At 35.5% G+C, this 22890-nt stretch overlaps 1 protein-coding gene across 1 annotated transcript in view; it reads right to left on the bottom strand.

Annotated features, from left to right (window-relative positions):
- LOC145774425 (kelch-like protein 23) overlaps positions 1–20077 on the bottom strand; it is a 30458-nt gene extending 10381 nt beyond the window's left edge. Inside the window, exons 1-12 of the mRNA XM_082585675.1 lie at positions 20019–20077; positions 19158–19281; positions 17137–17290; positions 13999–14216; positions 12838–12944; positions 11194–11317; positions 9173–9326; positions 6035–6252; positions 4593–4742; positions 3256–3358; positions 1094–1176; positions 615–795 (exon numbers count right to left, since the gene is read on the bottom strand). Coding sequence (XP_082441801.1) covers positions 615–795; positions 1094–1176; positions 3256–3358; positions 4593–4742; positions 6035–6252; positions 9173–9326; positions 11194–11317; positions 12838–12944; positions 13999–14216; positions 17137–17290; positions 19158–19281; positions 20019–20077 — 1675 coding nt within the window. The remainder of the gene's footprint in view (positions 1–614; positions 796–1093; positions 1177–3255; positions 3359–4592; positions 4743–6034; positions 6253–9172; positions 9327–11193; positions 11318–12837; positions 12945–13998; positions 14217–17136; positions 17291–19157; positions 19282–20018) is intronic.
- Positions 20078–22890: the final 2813 nt, after the last annotated feature.

Genomic DNA, 22890 nt, shown 5'->3' with positions numbered 1-22890 from the left:
TTCGTTAAAATGAAATTGGTGATTTTGATGTGCAATAACTTTCAGCAGAAAGAGGAAAGGAAGCGACGTAGTAAGTTCCCTAAGAACAAACGTAACCACGCTCAGAGGACTTCCAATCATATCATCTTCATATGTAACTAATAATTTTCAATGTCCGTTTGTTGAGCTCAGTGAACATAATTGAACTGACTCGTGCAAGTGTAAGTGATTTTATATCGCAAGATGTCGCCAAGTCGTTTTTATCAAACATCAAACTTGAAAAATTAAATCAACGATAGTGAAATTGTTGAGTGAGCGAAAATAAACGCAAACATTGGCGAGCATGTGGCATTCCGGACCAAACTTCCAAACAAACCAAAGTAATTTCATCAAACATCAACCTATAAAACATAAACGCTCGATAGTGAAATTTGCGTAAAAAATTGTTGATCGAGTGAAATGAAGGTGAAACATTAGCGAGGATGTGGCACTCCAGAACAAGCTTGTGTGATGCGCGTCACATGCGCACTCGGCACTCATCGTTGTTAATATTCATCACTTTTGTCACAAACATGAGTTTATCTGCATGTTGTGCAACAAACTTAATTTGAATCTAAACTCAAGTGGATTCTTACCATTGCAAACGACAGAAGCAGCTTCATCTCTGACAAAATTTGTCGAAGCAAGTTGAGTCCAACCAGATTCTTCATCATTTAACTTGAATCTTTCAACCACTTTAGTTTTCTCTCCACCGATAACAAAAACCTCACTTTTATGACAAACAGCTGATCCGTCCAAGCGTTCAAAGTTTGTGTTCTGAAGAAACATAAATTGTTAAAAATGCATAAGATCAACAACGTCACAATTTCATCAGACTTGCTTGAATGTCCGACATAATTTCACATCAATTGTGAAACGTCGAGTGCAATCATTGCAACTGCATGTGATGTGTTTGCTGAAGAGCAAGATATCACAAACACAAAAACATTTAAATATCAACAACTTGGAGCTCACCACTCATAGTACAAGAATAGTTTTTGTTTAGAGCGCACACCATCAAATAATAAATGCACTCATCCTAGTAACAATAAACCGAAAAGCTTTAATGTTTTACCAAGAAGTCAGTTGCTTCTTTCTTTCTTACGTCATACTTCCACACATTCTCTATATAAAACGCAAGAAATTGATTCCTCGATTCTGAAACAAACAAAAAAGAAACACGTTTAAAATATTTAACAATATAAAATATTTAATAACAATCAGCGTGTCTATATGATTTTTGCAGCAAGTACAGTGCAAGAACTCCCAAGCTTGAACGGAGATGGAAAATTAAAGACTTTCATTCACACATTATCAACTTGTGGTATACGACTTCTCATTACATGCGAGATTGCAAGTCCGCTCTTGCATACCGAATTCTAACGAATTTTTATCATTGCACATTTTCTAAGAAAACAGTTACATAATACCATGTGGCATGAAAACTACAAAATTGCAAGCTCAAGCAAAAGCGGCTTTTCCGGTTACCTCGCTCTTGGTTTTTTCTTGTTATGTATCACAGCTTCATTTAGGCTACTGTGCAAAATCCAAGTTTTTTGGGAAAACTGAAGAGAGGCCAATAACAACCAATCAAGTTGCATTTTGATAAGTAAAAGTTGAATAGATGAAAAATATTAAAAAATACTTAAAAATTTTTTTTGAAGTCAGTCAAAGCGCTTGATTGGTTTAATTAAAACCGCTTTTGATGTGATGTCACATTAAGAACAACTTTGAAAAACATAAAAGAGGTTTGTGGCAAGACAACTGTAGGTTAGTTATCAATAGACCGATGTCATGTCAATGTACATTGTTATTATGTTATGCAGGAATGAGGAAATTAACTTTCTCAAAATTAGCGTTGAATTGGTTTTGTTTCCTCTGAAAGCGCACTTTTGTCATTGTTATAATAGTAATAATTAAAAATGTTTGCAAACCACTCTTGCTTCCCTGCTTTTGGCGTTTTTTACTTTGCGATCTTTATCGTCAATCGACCTCAAAATAGCAGATCTTGTGTTGTATTCAGAGATCGATGGCATATTCATGTTGATGTACGAGCAGTCGCTGATAGTTTGACGTACTAGCGTACTAGCGGTTGCCTGCAAGTGGTCTCATGTCTTACTGCGAATTCTCATGTTCACTGCAAGTGGCGTACGCTGAGGGCGACCATTGGGCAGTACACGTTTCTTCAAAAATCTTGCTTGTTCACCTACCACCTACTAATCTTGCACAATATGACTTAGTGGCTGTTATTAGCAAGTGGACGTTTTTTAGATCGTTTTCATTCGAAAATGATTTTGAATGGCCCTCCAGCACTTTCAGAAAATCCTGCGTACGCCACTGTCATTGTTTAAATGACCTGATAAACGCCCAGACTGACATTATTACGTCATAGATCAGACAACTTCAAACGAACTTTATTTTACACTGATTGTTTTTTAAAAAAAAAAATGAAACTGCCAACATAATAAAAATCTGCTTTGTGGTTTGTATGCGTTGCTTATTATTCGTCCAAAACACGATTATTTTATAGGCTATCACTGCGCATTTTGCAGTTTATCGCTGCACAACTCCTTGTTTATCACTGCGCCATAGACATGCCGCTGAGACAACTTGATTAGTCACTCTGATAATAGCATAGTAACATTGTGTTGTGTGATGTGTCATTTTCATACAAAAAGCAATATGTAGGTTGCAGGTTTAAGTATTTTATAAAAGTCACATATCACCGGATGTGATGAGTTAGAATGTCAGTTATCTGCTTTTCCATTATTAATTGAGCGTCGCTACAATAGCATAGCGTCGTCCACGATTGAAATGTCCAGAATTTTTGTAAAACACAACTATGTTAATGTGAAAGACGAAACTGACGTCTTGATTTCAAAACCCAGATCAAATTTGGTTCAAGGCTATTGGTAAACAAGCATGGTCATTTCGGCAAACGTTCGCACTTCTGAAAATTTGTTATTATTCAGCAGCTTCCTCAATTTGCGCTGGATCAATGTTTGAATGTGTTAATAAAAAGTAGAAAAAATTACTCCTCGTATATTTTCCTAACAAAACCTTTGACTAGTGACGTCAATAAACAAACGATTTGAATCATTCGACTCTGCTTTGAATAACTTCATCAATAATAATGCGACACAAACATTGTGGGTCATAAAAGTTGTTGGACATTGTGACTCAATGAACAACTCTTACATGCAGTACTGAAATTTTAAACTAAAAAGTTGTTCAAACCTTCCTTTGCTGGAGGAGCGGGAAGGACTTCAGTTGCAGCAGCACGTGGAATTGCAGATAGAAGTAAAATATTTGTACATTCCAATGAAGTCATAATCAAGTCCTGAAGAATTGAAAGGAACTTTAGCAAATTTACATGCAAGTTTAGTGTTAATATTTCATTATTTATCAGATAGTTGTTGTTTGTTGTAACATCGGTTTCATGAATTCACATCAAACTATTTTTGAATTGAATTTCGGCACAAAAATTAACGAACGATTGATAAGATAGATGTTTATTGGCGGCTGAGAAAAAAAGATGTACGATAAATCAAAACACATTGTATATAAATTAACACTGTTGACAAGATCACAATCAAAAAAAGAGAAGAATAATAGCATCACAGCAACGGGATGCTGCGAAGTTTCCATTCAAGGTCTTCAAGCTTTAAGTCTAACCCACCCTTAAACTCATCAATGATAAGTATAATTGACTAATTGAAACAAACAAATAAATAACAGTGAAGCTGTCCAAGATGATAAGAAATTAAAAATTTAGGTAGCCCAACGTAGTCTATCTTAAAAATTTGCAAGTCTGATTAGTAATTACTCATTAGGCGTTAGCCTAATACGTGTCAATATTTATTTTTTTGTACATTCTTTTAAAAGTTGCGAAGAGGATTTGCAAATTTCAACTAGTATATTATTCCAAATTTCTGCACAAGAGTATTTTATAGACCGTTGCAGTTTAGTGGTTGTGTATCAATAATAAATAGTAATCTAGGTTGGTCGAGTTTCCAGTAGTAAGGTTCTAAATTTCGTTTTATTTTTTACAGCAGTTTTGAAAAGTGCCGGGCAATGAATTAAAACTAAACTGGGCCATAAATTTAGCAATTTCAAAGTTGTGCAGATGTTTTCACTTTAGGATATTGATTGCAGATAAAAATACTCAAGTCCTTCTCCACAACAGAAGCCGTATGCTGGAGTGGAGCCATTTTTACTTAGTTTATATTGATTACATCAGTAGCCTACGTTAGTTTATCGTTTTGTAACGTTGTATTCAAACTTCTTGTTATTGTAATAACTTGTGTTATGTTTCCCATCTCTATCGTGAGCTGAATGTAACACTTCTCATAATTCTTCTCACTTATTGTTGAAGAATCTTATTTAGACGTAATGTTTGTACAGGTATATAGCACATTATACTACCTCCTACATACTTTCAAAATAATCACATATGTGACAATAGTGAATGGGCATTGGGCAGCACTGTTTTGATGATATTCATTTCATCGTTTTTCCTAGCACAACCATGCCAGTTAGTGATTCCTAAATTGTATAATATTTGTCAGATTTACCTCTTTCAATGCAACATTTTGCAAGAAATTCCACGATAGTTTTCCAAGTTTAACAAAACTGAAAAGTTTAACCATGTGCTTCTTACGTGTGGTGACGTCATGTTTGACCCAACTTATGAGCGCATGAAAAACATTTTCTTCCGAAGATACCTGAATGACGACATCAATTAATTATTACTGCACTTCATCTGAAATGAGTATTTCGTAGGAGAACAACAAGATATGAAATGTCGACTCCAAATTCTTCTATTCAGTTCATAGAATGAGAAGCAGATAATGGCCAAGCAAACAATTTACCAGAATGTTAAGTCCAGTACTTGCTAACATTTTTTACACTTTTGAATATGAACGGCAGTCACAAATTTAAACTTTTGTGTAAGTGTCAGCAATACTAGTCTAAAAAGTTACTGTTCTGCACTGGTTAAAATCGACTTACATTGAAGTACAATTCACTTATTGAAGCTTTCATAAATCATGTAAACATCGATATTTTGTCGCATATTAACTATTTAGGCACGCCCCAATTATAGACCGAGAGCCTACGACAGAAGATTTCACCCCATAAGGTACAAAAGGTTTGACCCCTTGAAGTTACTGGGGTCAACCATGTCACTCACAAAAAGTATGGAAGATTGACCGCACCGGGTGGGTCTGGACCCTAGAGCCCCCTAAAAAGCCCAAAAAGGGGGTTAATTTCACCCCATAAGGTACATGGACCAAACTTGGTGAAAACGAAGTTCTATGTCAGGACATCACAAAAATATCAAATCTAACAATATTTTCGAGTGGAAAGGTGATGTAAGACTCCCCCGGAAGTGATCCCCCAAGGGGTTAATTTCACCCCATAAGATACATGGACCAAAGTTGGTCAAAACGAAGTCTTATGTCAGGACATCACAAAAATATCAAATCGAACAATATTTTCGGGTGGAAAGGTGATGTAAGATGACTTCAAAGTGACTTCCCTTAATGTGACCCCCTCGGAAAGTGTATTTCACCCCATAAAGTACATAGACCAAACTTGGTCAAAACGAAGTCTTATGTTAGGACATCACAAATATATCAAATCTAACAATAGTTTTGGGAGGAAAGATGATGTAAGACTTCCCCAAAGTGACCCCCCAGGGGATTAATTGCACCCGATAAGGTAGGCTACATGGACTAAAGTAGGTTAAATCGAAGTTGCTTACTATGTGTTTACCATGGAGAACAAGCATTTGATATCACGGATGGTTTGCATAATAAACGAGCAATGATTGCTTGTATGAGACTTGCCCCTACATTTCTTCGCACCGACAAGTAGCACTTGCCTTGATTACGTGACTGGCCCAAGAACATGTACAATGCTCAGAAATTAAATAACTGGTGAAGAGTCTGGTTTCATTTTGTTTGTGGACTTTGTGATTGCCAAATCTGTTTGGAGTCATGCTTAAAATACAAACCTTTTTCTCTTTCACTTGCATCACTTCAAACATCACGTCTGGTGTTAGCTCTTTGAACTCTTTTCCATCGATGACTGATTCAAAGTTTTCGGCAATGACAATGTTTGCTTTTGCCACAACTTGGTCCAGATCATACATTTTCGAATATGCTTGAATTGTTAAGCAATTCGTCACATCAATTTCATCAAGAAGAAATTCGATGCAATATTGCTTGAGATCTAAACAACAACCAACATCAGTGAAAAACTTATTGTGCAATGAAATCTGTTGAAAAAATTAATAAATAAAACTGCCAACTCCTGCCATGGTATCTTTGCTATGAAATATAAAAATGCAAAACAATGATTGGTTGTTAATGTTTCGAGTTAACCTAGCCGACTGTGTCCAAAAATGAGCTCAGGAAAGGAGCCAATATTAACAAGTATATAAGTACAATAAAAATTGCTGCAAAATTATTCATCAACAACTTAAAAATTATAACTTTTGCCGTTGTATTGATATCTTCGCCACAATCTAAAATCAAAAAATATTTAAAAAAACTGATTGTTTTAAAATAATGATTAGATTATCATAAGCTGTTGTGAAAAACGTTTCCTCACATTTGTAAAACACTTAAAAGATTAATTTATTCTTAAGCAGTCGTTGTAACATCCATTTATTAAGTTTTAAAAAACTAAGAAATGAAGTACATCTGTAAAACACAAACCATAAATATAAAGCGAACAAAGTAGATCTGTTTCACACAATCAGAACTTAAAGTAACCAAAAGTCCCTATAACTGAACCAGGTGGCCATAATAATAATGTTATGGTTTTATTTATTGTCGCTCTACAACAGCTAAGGTCTTTTAGCGACAGGGCTCATTTTTAATTTGTATCAGGTTTACGATGTTATCACATTATTACCCGACTCATTCTCACTGCGTTATGCAGGATAGAACACAATCGGTACCGTTTTTAAAGTCTTCGGTTTGACCAGACCTGGAATCGATCTCAGATCTACCAGCACCAGAGCCGAAGGCGAAACCACTCGGTCACTGAGCTGGTTACCAGGTGGCCATGATCGAACATTGTAACAAAAGCTCTTACGACAACTAGACTGAGTGAGCTGAGAACGCGAACTGAGAAAACAATCAACGTAAAGCGCTTCAAGCAAAGAAACCAGAACGTAGGAACATATGTAGATTAAACGTAATTTTACAACATTCTTCCCTCCTAAAACGTAACGGAATCGCCATATCGAAGTGGTGGGACGCCTTTGTTAGTTCGATTACCAGCTCAGTGGCCGAGTGGTTTCGCCTTCGGCTCTGGTGCTGGTAGATCTGAGATCGATTCCAGGTCGGGTCAAACCGAAGACTTTAAAAACGGTACCGATTGTGTTCTATCCTGCATAGCGCAGTGAGAATGAGTCGGGTAATAATGTGATAACATCGTAAACCTGATATAAATTAAAAATGAGCCCTGTCGCTAAAAGACCTTAGCTGTTGTAGACCGACAATAAATAAAACCATAACATTATTATTATTGTTAGTTCGATTGAAATGTCTGATGTTTGGGTTTACGTCGTCACAGTCTAAATCGAAGCTTCTTGCGCTATCATCAGAAGTATCGAGTCCAATGTTATTCGGGTCATTGCCAACATCCAAAACTGATTTAGAAAACTCATCAGCTTCCAGTCGGGAATTCTCCGTGACGAATGGTTCAGGGCAATGAGATTGATTGGGAGAGTCGTCCGGGCACGATGCTAGGTCTCTTAGCGATACATTTGATTCTCTTCCATCTGAAGATCTTACAGTTGCATACATAGGATTGGCATCGGTTAGTTCGACCCGCCGAACCAGATCACCGTTCTTCGTACCCACAAAATTGCGCAGTCACACGGGCCCGGGTTTCAGTAGCCAAGACGGAAGTGATAACCCAGTTGGAGATCGCCGGTCGAAACGAAAGAATAACTCATGCGGTGTAGCATTAGTTGCAGTACACAACAACGTCTGAACAAAATGAAGTACAACGGGTAGCACCGTTTCCCAACGACTAGGAGGTACATTACGAGATTTCAATGCCAAATGTATCGCTTTCCAAATAATGCCATTGTAGCGCTCGACTTGCGAGTTCTCGATGGGATGATAAATGGAAGAGCGACTGGTGGCAATGCCTCTGCTAGTTAAGTAACTTTTGAATTCTCTAGACACGAAGCTTCCCCCGTTATCAGTGTGTACACAACTACGGAAACCACACAAAGAAAAAAAATTGTCAAGACACTTAATCACCGTTTCGGTGCACATGTTTGAACACGGATAACAGAACGGAAAAAGAGAAAATTCATCCACTATTACGAGGGAATACACATTGCGACTACTGGATGGTAATGGTCCTTTAAAGTCAATCGATATGCGTTCGAAGGGGCGAGTAGCTTTAACAGGAGTGCCTTGTTGCTGTGTAAAAAATCTTGGTTTTTTAATTCTGCGCATATTCTACAGCTACTACACACTCTCTTCATGTCGTCCATTGAGAATGGCAAGTTTTTGGACCGTACGAAGTGGGAAAAGTCTCCTCACACCAGGGTGGCAAAGGTTCTGATGAATTTCGTTTAAATTGTAGCTGGCGATAGACGCGCAATACGCTCTAGTTAATGTATCAGGTCCGGCATTGTCCTTTCCGGGTCTATATCGCACTGTATACGAAAATGATACGAGTTCGAGACGCCAACACTGTATTTTATTATTTTTAACTTTCGATTGTGTATTTTGATTGTGTGAAACAGATCTACATTGTTCGCTGTATATTTATGGTTTGTGTTTTACAGATGTACTTCGTTTCTTAGTTTTTTAAAACTCAATAAATGCATGTAACAATTTAAAAAACTAAGAAACGAAGTACATCTGTAAAACACACACCATAAATATAAAGCGAACAAAGTAGATCTGTTTCACACAATCAGAACTTAAAGTAACAAAAAGTCCCTATAACCGAACATTGCAAGTAAAGCTCTTATGGCAACTAGACTGAATGAGCTGGGAACGCGAACTGAGAAAACAATCAACGCAAAGCGCTCCAAGCAAAGAAACCAGAACATAGGAACATATGTAGACTAAACGTAATCTTACAACATAATTTTACAACAGTCGTTAGTACTTACTTGGAATTTGCAAATAATTTGCAGCTTCAAGCAAATTGCATACGTTTTCACTTGTGACCACCACTTCACAAGTATACATGAAGTTTAAAACAGTTTCCATGGTATCCTCTTTCACTCCGTGGATATTCGCTTTACTTTCATACTTTTCCTTTATCTAACAATTCACAAAATCAACAAAAGCTGGGTCAGTGGATCATTAGCATTACGCGTTTACCAAGATTATGATGTTGATGACTAATAAATGAGTTTGTACAAATAAACAATTGGGAGCTGAACAGAGATGAAAATACCTTTCGGCTTAACTAATAATATCATCTCTGGTCAAATTTAAAATAAAAACAATTTTAATTTACGTTATTACATTTAATCTGGTTAATTTTGTTTTTCTAACAATGTTGTCAGATTTACATCTACGTTTACTGCAATGAGAAGAGTTTCAGGTCTAAACAGTGGCGTCTCTGTCTGCAGTCAATGTACTTGTTATATAAAGTAGCTTACAAAACAAAATGTCAAGAAGCATGTCAATAAAATATCTTTTTTATGCCAGACCTAGACCCTAATATACAATTGCTATGTATTTTGTGATTGAATAGTTTAGAAAAAATAATAACCGCATTGTTCAGGGTGGCTCATTTTTGAACTTTTTTTTTAATTCTCTCGGGATAGTGGGGAAATGGTGCCAATGAGTGAGAAAACGCTCATGACAAAATTTGAGATTCGTAAAAAATTGTCTTCAGCCTCCTCATGGGGCCCAGAAATCGAAAAATGGGGTCAAAAACGCATTTTTTTTCAAAAATATTTTTAGTTTGGGTAGATACAATATTGTTTAGATATATCTAATTAGCCTAAGAAAAAAAATTGGAGTCATTTGAACTATTCTTTTAGCTTCCTCACAGCTTCTGAAAATTTCCATTTTGCTGAAAATTTCGCATTTTTGTGGGTGGTTACATGATACATAATTGCGTTAGAAATTTTGCCAGCTATAAAACGTCATTGTATTTCTCTTTATAGACCTGCCCTGAGCTGTTGCGTCATTTTTTAATGAAATTGAGTTAATTTGGTGGGAAAAAGTGACGTCTTTTATTTGAATTTACGTCACTGACGAAGTTTGTAGTTCTGTAACCACAAACAAAAATGCAAAATTTTCAGCAAAATGAAAATTTTGAAAAGCTGTGAGAAAGCTGAAAGAATACTTCAAATGACTTCAATTTTTTTTTTAGGTTATTTAAATATATCTAAACAATATTGTATCTACCCAAACTAAAAATATTTTTGAAAAAAAATTGCGTTTTGACCCCATTTTTCGATTTTTGGGCCCCATGAGGAGGCTGAAGACATTATGCTACGAATCTCAAATTTTGTCATGAGCGTTTTCTCACTCATTGGCACCATTTCTCCACTACCCCGTGAGAATTAAAAAAAAAAGTTCAAAAACGAGCCACCCTATTGTTCAATTCTCTATAATTCATTAAATCTTCATAAAACCTTTTCTTTCTGCATTGTTTAATTCTTTATGACTAAGTAAATTTTCATTCAACCTTTTTTTTCTATATCATTTCATGAAATGTTTTTTTTCTTGTTTAGAGTTAGAGTTGCATTGTCAGTACTAGGACTGGCGCTGTCGAGTAAGAAAATCTTCTGTACAAATACTCTAAAATTATAATTTTACACTTTAAATAAATTAACAAAGTATGTAGTAGCCCTGTGTGTTTAAAGTTAAGAAATTCCAATATTTAGCCACAATATGGAAAAACAACTTCTTCAGGCTACATAAAAATTCCATACATTTTATTAGGAAAAGAACTGATGACAGATTAAATTTCTGAATTATCTACGAAATATAAAAGCGTTGCTTCTCAAATTTGGTTGAAGTGATAACCAAAAATGAATTACCACTTTTCTGTAAAACTTTTACATTTTAAGTAAAATGCAAACAAATTTTAAGCTGTAATTAAAAATTCATGCGTAACCAGTTTCCTTCCTCACCATCAACAAAGAAACATATAATACACAAAATTCACCTCTGTAGAGAAAAGCTTTCGATAGAAGGTCGAAAATGCTCCAAGGATACATTTGTGACTGGAAAATTCATGGTCTCCAGCAGTCAAAGTGACGTCACAATAACCATTTCCAGATTTTCTTTCTCTATTTTTAACAAATTCAAATATAATTCAAATACTTTGTTTAAAATGTCAGTAGATTCACTCCAAGAAACATCCATTATAGCAACTAATTATAATTTAAACAACTGCTGTAAAAATTCATAGAAACCAAAGTATTTTTGAATTTGAAAAACTAAAAAAAAATTAAATAAGATATTGTTTCAATGAAACAATTTTCTGAGGCCATTTTATTTGCAACTACTTTGAATCCATTGAAGCTTTGTTTTGCTGAAGCAAAATGCTGATTTGAAACACTTCAGTAAAAACTATGAAGAATAAAAAGAAAACTCCAGAACCATATAGGCTTATGCTCAATACAGACAACTTATTTGGAACACAAGTAGCCAATTCCAGCATCAGGAAAAAGTGTTGGAAATAAGAAAAAAGGCCTAAACACCAGAGAAAATAGCTTTGTGATATATATAATTTACCATTACAAGATCAGTGCATTATGCATAGCCTACAGTTTCCTGTACTCTATCAACGTTGTGTATAAAATTCAAGATATACTGTACAGTGTACATAAAAAGCAGAAGCATTGAATTTACAAATGTTTTCAGCTTTCCAAAAAATAATATTATAGTGAAAATGAAAAAAAGCTTCCATCTGGAACCAGAAGCAATTTTAAGTCCATATCTGCTTTACTGAGTTGTCACAATTATCACCACACACAACCAGTGTGCATAAACGCAATGGTAAAATATATAAAGATGCATTTACTCGTTCAGCTTGTGCATGATGTCTTCCATGTGCGTGCTTTTAAATTGCTTGAATCCCATTTTCTATGATTTTTCTGCAACATAAAATAAACATTGGCTTTGATTATTTTTCAGTACATGGTTTCCACTTAACAAAAGCACTTTCATTCACATTTGTTTTAATTTTCATCGCCAAACCATTTTATCCCAAAGTCATGTTTAAGTTTCAAAATGTATGTTATCAATACAATGTGGATTAGTTTTACAATAAAATTTAGTTTAAAATGCAACCGGTCTATTTCAAATGAATTAAGCTGCGTCTGCAATTACGCATGCTCAATCAGAATAGGGGCGTGTACAGAAAAAAAATTAAAAGGTATGATCGAAAATTCAACATGCTGCAATAAATCATCGTAGAATTGTGTCATGATAAACTTACAAATAAGGGATGAACAAATGCGTATTAACAAAATATGTAGCAATGCAATGTATCGATAGTTATTCAAATGCCAACTCTATGTTTCGTTATAATCCCTTCTGTGCAGAATTACTCACCTTAGATGTAATTGCAGTAAAAAGTAGAGGAGATTTTGCAGTATTTGATAAACAGGTGTGGTTGAAAAGAATCAAAGTCTTTTGAAATTTACACTTAGATTACTTTCAAGAATATCCTGTAAAAGCTGAATTCATTAAATCAAAGAAATTCGCTTGCAAACATTATATAACCACAACTATTGTATTTAAATTGAATGCGATTCTCAATGTTTTTTTGTCCCCGGTCTTCGAACAACTATCATTTCTCAACCTGCGTAAACTTCCTCCAGGGTTACATCCAGCAAGTAGGTTTATGGAGAGCAGTTTCAACAAAAACACAATGATGTGCAGATCTACAATACCGTACATTAATCCAACCTTGCAAATACATCATGAATGATGCTTTTTGTGTATACTGCAATCACCTCTCCCACCCGTTCCGTCTCCTGAAACCGCCACTGACTTTCCCATCCTCACACCAAAATGTTTCGTTTGCACTTTTTTGACAGCACTTATGAGTTTGACTTCAAGTCAAGTTTACTTGACAACTTTTCAAGTTAGTGCGATACGAGAATACTTCAGCACCAAACAAACAAACCAAGTTGATCACGCGCAAAGCAAAGTCAACATACACCCTGACCAGGGATGGAGGAACCATTTTAAATGTACTGTATTTTAATTTTTAAAGTCAACATAATAATACGCCCTGGCACGACAAACATATTTCCAATCCATTCAATCATTAATTTCAATCATTCAATCATTAATTTTATTTGCAACTACTTTGAATCCATTGAAGCTTTGTTTTGCTGAAGCAAAATGCTGATTTGAAACACTTCAGTAAAAACTATGAAGAATAAAAAGAAATATCAAATTTCTTTTTATTACAAAAATATCAAATCGAACAATATTTTCGGGTGGAAAGGTGATGTAAGATGACTTCAAAGTGACTTCCCTTAATGTGACCCCCTCGGAAAGTGTATTTCACCCCATAAAGTACATAGACCAAACTTGGTCAAAACGAAGTCTTATGTTAGGACATCACAAATATATCAAATCTAACAATAGTTTTGGGAGGAAAGATGATGTAAGACTTCCCCAAAGTGACCCCCCAGGGGATTAATTGCACCCGATAAGGTAGGCTACATGGACTAAAGTAGGTTAAATCGAAGTTGCTTACTATGTGTTTACCATGGAGAACAAGCATTTGATATCACGGATGGTTTGCATAATAAACGAGCAATGATTGCTTGTATGAGACTTGCCCCTACATTTCTTCGCACCGACAAGTAGCACTTGCCTTGATTACGTGACTGGCCCAAGAACATGTACAATGCTCAGAAATTAAATAACTGGTGAAGAGTCTGGTTTCATTTTGTTTGTGGACTTTGTGATTGCCAAATCTGTTTGGAGTCATGCTTAAAATACAAACCTTTTTCTCTTTCACTTGCATCACTTCAAACATCACGTCTGGTGTTAGCTCTTTGAACTCTTTTCCATCGATGACTGATTCAAAGTTTTCGGCAATGACAATGTTTGCTTTTGCCACAACTTGGTCCAGATCATACATTTTCGAATATGCTTGAATTGTTAAGCAATTCGTCACATCAATTTCATCAAGAAGAAATTCGATGCAATATTGCTTGAGATCTAAACAACAACCAACATCAGTGAAAAACTTATTGTGCAATGAAATCTGTTGAAAAAATTAATAAATAAAACTGCCAACTCCTGCCATGGTATCTTTGCTATGAAATATAAAAATGCAAAACAATGATTGGTTGTTAATGTTTCGAGTTAACCTAGCCGACTGTGTCCAAAAATGAGCTCAGGAAAGGAGCCAATATTAACAAGTATATAAGTACAATAAAAATTGCTGCAAAATTATTCATCAACAACTTAAAAATTATAACTTTTGCCGTTGTATTGATATCTTCGCCACAATCTAAAATCAAAAAATATTTAAAAAAACTGATTGTTTTAAAATAATGATTAGATTATCATAAGCTGTTGTGAAAAACGTTTCCTCACATTTGTAAAACACTTAAAAGATTAATTTATTCTTAAGCAGTCGTTGTAACATCCATTTATTAAGTTTTAAAAAACTAAGAAATGAAGTACATCTGTAAAACACAAACCATAAATATAAAGCGAACAAAGTAGATCTGTTTCACACAATCAGAACTTAAAGTAACCAAAAGTCCCTATAACTGAACCAGGTGGCCATAATAATAATGTTATGGTTTTATTTATTGTCGCTCTACAACAGCTAAGGTCTTTTAGCGACAGGGCTCATTTTTAATTTGTATCTGGTTTACGATGTTATCACATTATTACCCGACTCATTCTCACTGCGTTATGCAGGATAGAACACAATCGGTACCGTTTTTAAAGTCTTCGGTTTGACCAGACCTGGAATCGATCTCAGATCTACCAGCACCAGAGCCGAAGGCGAAACCACTCGGTCACTGAGCTGGTTACCAGGTGGCCATGATCGAACATTGTAACAAAAGCTCTTACGACAACTAGACTGAGTGAGCTGAGAACGCGAACTGAGAAAACAATCAACGTAAAGCGCTTCAAGCAAAGAAACCAGAACGTAGGAACATATGTAGATTAAACGTAATTTTACAACATTCTTCCCTCCTAAAACGTAACGGAATCGCCATATCGAAGTGGTGGGACGCCTTTGTTAGTTCGATTACCAGCTCAGTGGCCGAGTGGTTTCGCCTTCGGCTCTGGTGCTGGTAGATCTGAGATCGATTCCAGGTCGGGTCAAACCGAAGACTTTAAAAACGGTACCGATTGTGTTCTATCCTGCATAGCGCAGTGAGAATGAGTCGGGTAATAATGTGATAACATCGTAAACCTGATATAAATTAAAAATGAGCCCTGTCGCTAAAAGACCTTAGCTGTTGTAGACCGACAATAAATAAAACCATAACATTATTATTATTGTTAGTTCGATTGAAATGTCTGATGTTTGGGTTTACGTCGTCACAGTCTAAATCGAAGCTTCTTGCGCTATCATCAGAAGTATCGAGTCCAATGTTATTCGGGTCATTGCCAACATCCAAAACTGATTTAGAAAACTCATCAGCTTCCAGTCGGGAATTCTCCGTGACGAATGGTTCAGGGCAATGAGATTGATTGGGAGAGTCGTCCGGGCACGATGCTAGGTCTCTTAGCGATACATTTGATTCTCTTCCATCTGAAGATCTTACAGTTGCATACATAGGATTGGCATCGGTTAGTTCGACCCGCCGAACCAGATCACCGTTCTTCGTACCCACAAAATTGCGCAGTCACACGGGCCCGGGTTTCAGTAGCCAAGACGGAAGTGATAACCCAGTTGGAGATCGCCGGTCGAAACGAAAGAATAACTCATGCGGTGTAGCATTAGTTGCAGTACACAACAACGTCTGAACAAAATGAAGTACAACGGGTAGCACCGTTTCCCAACGACTAGGAGGTACATTACGAGATTTCAATGCCAAATGTATCGCTTTCCAAATAATGCCATTGTAGCGCTCGACTTGCGAGTTCTCGATGGGATGATAAATGGAAGAGCGACTGGTGGCAATGCCTCTGCTAGTTAAGTAACTTTTGAATTCTCTAGACACGAAGCTTCCCCCGTTATCAGTGTGTACACAACTACGGAAACCACACAAAGAAAAAAAATTGTCAAGACACTTAATCACCGTTTCGGTGCACATGTTTGAACACGGATAACAGAACGGAAAAAGAGAAAATTCATCCACTATTACGAGGGAATACACATTGCGACTACTGGATGGTAATGGTCCTTTAAAGTCAATCGATATGCGTTCGAAGGGGCGAGTAGCTTTAACAGGAGTGCCTTGTTGCTGTGTAAAAAATCTTGGTTTTTTAATTCTGCGCATATTCTACAGCTACTACACACTCTCTTCATGTCGTCCATTGAGAATGGCAAGTTTTTGGACCGTACGAAGTGGGAAAAGTCTCCTCACACCAGGGTGGCAAAGGTTCTGATGAATTTCGTTTAAATTGTAGCTGGCGATAGACGCGCAATACGCTCTAGTTAATGTATCAGGTCCGGCATTGTCCTTTCCGGGTCTATATCGCACTGTATACGAAAATGATACGAGTTCGAGACGCCAACACTGTATTTTATTATTTTTAACTTTCGATTGTGTATTTTGATTGTGTGAAACAGATCTACATTGTTCGCTGTATATTTATGGTTTGTGTTTTACAGATGTACTTCGTTTCTTAGTTTTTTAAAACTCAATAAATGCATGTAACAATCTAAAAAACTAAGAAACGAAGTACATCTGTAAAACACACACCATAAATATAAAGCGAACAAAGTAGATCTGTTTCACACAATCAGAACTTAAAGTAACAAAAAGTCCCTATAACCGAACATTGCAAGTAAAGCTCTTATGGCAACTAGACTGAATGAGCTGGGAACGCGAACTGAGAAAACAATCAACGCAAAGCGCTCCAAGCAAAGAAACCAGAACATAGGAACATATGTAGACTAAACGTAATCTTACAACATAATTTTACAACAGTCGTTAGTACTTACTTGGAATTTGCAAATAATTTGCAGCTTCAAGCAAATTGCATACGTTTTCACTTGTGACCACCACTTCACAAGTATACATGAAGTTTAAAACAGTTTCCATGGTATCCTCTTTCACTCCGTGGATATTCGCTTTACTTTCATACTTTTCCTTTATCTAACAATTCACAAAATCAACAAAAGCTGGGTCAGTGGATCATTAGCATTACGCGTTTACCAAGATTATGATGTTGATGACTAATAAATGAGTTTGTACAAATAAACAATTGGGAGCTGAACAGAGATGAAAATACCTTTCGGCTTAACTAATAATATCATCTCTGGTCAAATTTAAAATAAAAACAATTTTAATTTACGTTATTACATTTAATCTGGTTAATTTTGTTTTTCTAACAATGTTGTCAGATTTACATCTACGTTTACTGCAATGAGAAGAGTTTCAGGTCTAAACAGTGGCGTCTCTGTCTGCAGTCAATGTACTTGTTATATAAAGTAGCTTACAAAACAAAATGTCAAGAAGCATGTCAATAAAATATCTTTTTTATGCCAGACCTAGACCCTAATATACAATTGCTATGTATTTTGTGATTGAATAGTTTAGAAAAAATAATAACCGCATTGTTCAGGGTGGCTCATTTTTGAACTTTTTTTTTAATTCTCTCGGGATAGTGGGGAAATGGTGCCAATGAGTGAGAAAACGCTCATGACAAAATTTGAGATTCGTAAAAAATTGTCTTCAGCCTCCTCATGGGGCCCAGAAATCGAAAAATGGGGTCAAAAACGCATTTTTTTTCAAAAATATTTTTAGTTTGGGTAGATACAATATTGTTTAGATATATCTAATTAGCCTAAGAAAAAAAATTGGAGTCATTTGAACTATTCTTTTAGCTTCCTCACAGCTTCTGAAAATTTCCATTTTGCTGAAAATTTCGCATTTTTGTGGGTGGTTACATGATACATAATTGCGTTAGAAATTTTGCCAGCTATAAAACGTCATTGTATTTCTCTTTATAGACCTGCCCTGAGCTGTTGCGTCATTTTTTAATGAAATTGAGTTAATTTGGTGGGAAAAAGTGACGTCTTTTATTTGAATTTACGTCACTGACGAAGTTTGTAGTTCTGTAACCACAAACAAAAATGCAAAATTTTCAGCAAAATGAAAATTTTGAAAAGCTGTGAGAAAGCTGAAAGAATACTTCAAATGACTTCAATTTTTTTTTTAGGTTATTTAAATATATCTAAACAATATTGTATCTACCCAAACTAAAAATATTTTTGAAAAAAAATTGCGTTTTGACCCCATTTTTCGATTTTTGGGCCCCATGAGGAGGCTGAAGACATTATGCTACGAATCTCAAATTTTGTCATGATTGTTTTCTCACTCATTGGCACCATTTCTCCACTACCCCGTGAGAATTAAAAAAAAAAGTTCAAAAACGAGCCACCCTATTGTTCAATTCTCTATAATTCATTAAATCTTCATAAAACCTTTTCTTTCTGCATTGTTTAATTCTTTATGACTAAGTAAATTTTCATTCAACCTTTTTTTTCTATATCATTTCATGAAATGTTTTTTTTCTTGTTTAGAGTTAGAGTTGCATTGTCAGTACTAGGACTGGCGCTGTCGAGTAAGAAAATCTTCTGTACAAATACTCTAAAATTATAATTTTACACTTTAAATAAATTAACAAAGTATGTAGTAGCCCTGTGTGTTTAAAGTTAAGAAATTCCAATATTTAGCCACAATATGGAAAAACAACTTCTTCAGGCTACATAAAAATTCCATACATTTTATTAGGAAAAGAACTGATGACAGATTAAATTTCTGAATTATCTACGAAATATAAAAGCGTTGCTTCTCAAATTTGGTTGAAGTGATAACCAAAAATGAATTACCACTTTTCTGTAAAACTTTTACATTTTAAGTAAAATGCAAACAAATTTTAAGCTGTAATTAAAAATTCATGCGTAACCAGTTTCCTTCCTCACCATCAACAAAGAAACATATAATACACAAAATTCACCTCTGTAGAGAAAAGCTTTCGATAGAAGGTCGAAAATGCTCCAAGGATACATTTGTGACTGGAAAATTCATGGTCTCCAGCAGTCAAAGTGACGTCACAATAACCATTTCCAGATTTTCTTTCTCTATTTTTAACAAATTCAAATATAATTCAAATACTTTGTTTAAAATGTCAGTAGATTCACTCCAAGAAACATCCATTATAGCAACTAATTATAATTTAAACAACTGCTGTAAAAATTCATAGAAACCAAAGTATTTTTGAATTTGAAAAACTAAAAAAAAATTAAATAAGATATTGTTTCAATGAAACAATTTTCTGAGGCCATTTTATTTGCAACTACTTTGAATCCATTGAAGCTTTGTTTTGCTGAAGCAAAATGCTGATTTGAAACACTTCAGTAAAAACTATGAAGAATAAAAAGAAAACTCCAGAACCATATAGGCTTATGCTCAATACAGACAACTTATTTGGAACACAAGTAGCCAATTCCAGCATCAGGAAAAAGTGTTGGAAATAAGAAAAAAGGCCTAAACACCAGAGAAAATAGCTTTGTGATATATATAATTTACCATTACAAGATCAGTGCATTATGCATAGCCTACAGTTTCCTGTACTCTATCAACGTTGTGTATAAAATTCAAGATATACTGTACAGTGTACATAAAAAGCAGAAGCATTGAATTTACAAATGTTTTCAGCTTTCCAAAAAATAATATTATAGTGAAAATGAAAAAAAGCTTCCATCTGGAACCAGAAGCAATTTTAAGTCCATATCTGCTTTACTGAGTTGTCACAATTATCACCACACACAACCAGTGTGCATAAACGCAATGGTAAAATATATAAAGATGCATTTACTCGTTCAGCTTGTGCATGATGTCTTCCATGTGCGTGCTTTTAAATTGCTTGAATCCCATTTTCTATGATTTTTCTGCAACATAAAATAAACATTGGCTTTGATTATTTTTCAGTACATGGTTTCCACTTAACAAAAGCACTTTCATTCACATTTGTTTTAATTTTCATCGCCAAACCATTTTATCCCAAAGTCATGTTTAAGTTTCAAAATGTATGTTATCAATACAATGTGGATTAGTTTTACAATAAAATTTAGTTTAAAATGCAACCGGTCTATTTCAAATGAATTAAGCTGCGTCTGCAATTACGCATGCTCAATCAGAATAGGGGCGTGTACAGAAAAAAAATTAAAAGGTATGATCGAAAATTCAACATGCTGCAATAAATCATCGTAGAATTGTGTCATGATAAACTTACAAATAAGGGATGAACAAATGCGTATTAACAAAATATGTAGCAATGCAATGTATCGATAGTTATTCAAATGCCAACTCTATGTTTCGTTATAATCCCTTCTGTGCAGAATTACTCACCTTAGATGTAATTGCAGTAAAAAGTAGAGGAGATTTTGCAGTATTTGATAAACAGGTGTGGTTGAAAAGAATCAAAGTCTTTTGAAATTTACACTTAGATTACTTTCAAGAATATCCTGTAAAAGCTGAATTCATTAAATCAAAGAAATTCGCTTGCAAACATTATATAACCACAACTATTGTATTTAAATTGAATGCGATTCTCAATGTTTTTTTGTCCCCGGTCTTCGAACAACTATCATTTCTCAACCTGCGTAAACTTCCTCCAGGGTTACATCCAGCAAGTAGGTTTATGGAGAGCAGTTTCAACAAAAACACAATGATGTGCAGATCTACAATACCGTACATTAATCCAACCTTGCAAATACATCATGAATGATGCTTTTTGTGTATACTGCAATCACCTCTCCCACCCGTTCCGTCTCCTGAAACCGCCACTGACTTTCCCATCCTCACACCAAAATGTTTCGTTTGCACTTTTTTGACAGCACTTATGAGTTTGACTTCAAGTCAAGTTTACTTGACAACTTTTCAAGTTAGTGCGATACGAGAATACTTCAGCACCAAACAAACAAACCAAGTTGATCACGCGCAAAGCAAAGTCAACATACACCCTGACCAGGGATGGAGGAACCATTTTAAATGTACTGTATTTTAATTTTTAAAGTCAACATAATAATACGCCCTGGCACGACAAACATATTTCCAATCCATTCAATCATTAATTGAGGTGAACAAACCCTCTTTGGTTGCAGTTGCTCAGCAACAACTCTTTTACAAATAAGATTGAATTTTAGGATGGACGCAAACTATTTTAATTGACGAAATCATTTGGCAATTTTATGGCACAGTGATATAAAAATGACGTAATGAACCTTGGCAACATCATTTTATATTTGTTCTGATTACCAGTTTTTGTTTTTTCAGACAGCTCTTAAGCGGGATTCACAGCATTGACAAGCATACTAGATGACTTGACGAAAAGTTGGCTCCAAGTCCTTCCATTCGGCTGACCACAAACTTTCTGCTTCATACGAACGACGACGACGACAAGCATAAAGGTTGTTCCAGACGGTTGTTCGCCTGGTCAAACGTCATGTAGAAACCGTTCGGGTCTACTGAATATTACGTCATGGAAATTCCTAAAACATGAGCCAAAATTGCACCATCGTCCGTAAGACTCGTGTCAAACCTGTTTAAACCGGTTTAAACCTGTTTCAGTTTGAAACCTGTTTGGACATGTTGTTGCGTCGCGCTACTGCTGGCGTGCCTTTGAGTTATCACAAATTTTTCTGATTCATTCTTGAAGTTGTTTGTTGGAAGTCGGTCGCACATTTAACTGGTTTATTTGGTGCTTGCTAGCTGGACAAACTCTCCGTCTTTTATCCAAGTAATCTGTATCGTAGTGACAGTTTTTAGAGGTGCAAGGCGTTGCATTTCGATTTCGATAGCCGCGGGCTAATTTTACAGGAATACACTTTTGAAAAGACGTTCCGAAAGAGTGTTTATTTTTCGGTCACCTACATGCAGACGAACGGATTTGGGAATCTTATGTTACAATTTTCCCACGAAGAGATTATGGTTTACCGCTGTGACCATAAAAAATAAAAGACGAGTTCTTGTCAGTTGGTAGGTCAAGAAGAAATTAAAGCAAGAAAAATAACAAACGAATTTGTTAGCTGGTAGGCCAAGAAGCACTTGAAGGCATAAAAATAAACGACGTGTTTGTTGTCAGTTAGTGCAGAAGAACTACTTAGAAGTACAAGAAATAATAAAAGAAGATTTGTTGGTTGGTAGTCTACACTTTTACAGAAGCAAAGAAAAGTAAAGACAATTCTTCTCAGTTTGGTACAGAAGAAAAATAACTTTGACATTCATTGGCAAGAAAGAAGATTAAAAGACAATCCATCTGTGCTTGTAGATTTAAGTGGAAGAATCCAAGCAAGTTTTGTGGACTTTAGGACTTCATACCCGTACAGCTACGGTATCGTGCATTTAAATTCTTTTTTGTATTTTTACGGTCTTGGCAGTTAAGTTTTTTATAACTACTGTAGCCTAATAATTTTGTGTGTTTGTGTAACTTAATTCTTTTAATTGTTAAATTTAGCCCCAACATTTAATATGTCTACACTCGGTGGCGACAAGGACTCGACCGCCGTAGACTCGACTGAGTTTAAGCCTGATGATGTTCTTTGCGGTCGGGCAGGCCATTCTGGGGAGGGACCCAATAACGATGAGGCTAAGTCAGTTCGAGAGGCCCGGCATCTTAGACGGGATATTTTGACTCAAATTGGGGAACTTTCTGTAGCCCTAGGTTCTTTGAGTGATAAGCAGGAACT

Source organism: Aplidium turbinatum, chromosome 7 (assembly GCF_918807975.1).
Source record: "Aplidium turbinatum chromosome 7, kaAplTurb1.1, whole genome shotgun sequence".
In the NCBI taxonomy this organism is placed as follows: domain Eukaryota; kingdom Metazoa; phylum Chordata; class Ascidiacea; order Aplousobranchia; family Polyclinidae; genus Aplidium; species Aplidium turbinatum.
The sequence above is the reverse complement of the archived record's forward strand: the minus strand, read 5'-3'. Positions and strand labels throughout refer to the sequence as shown.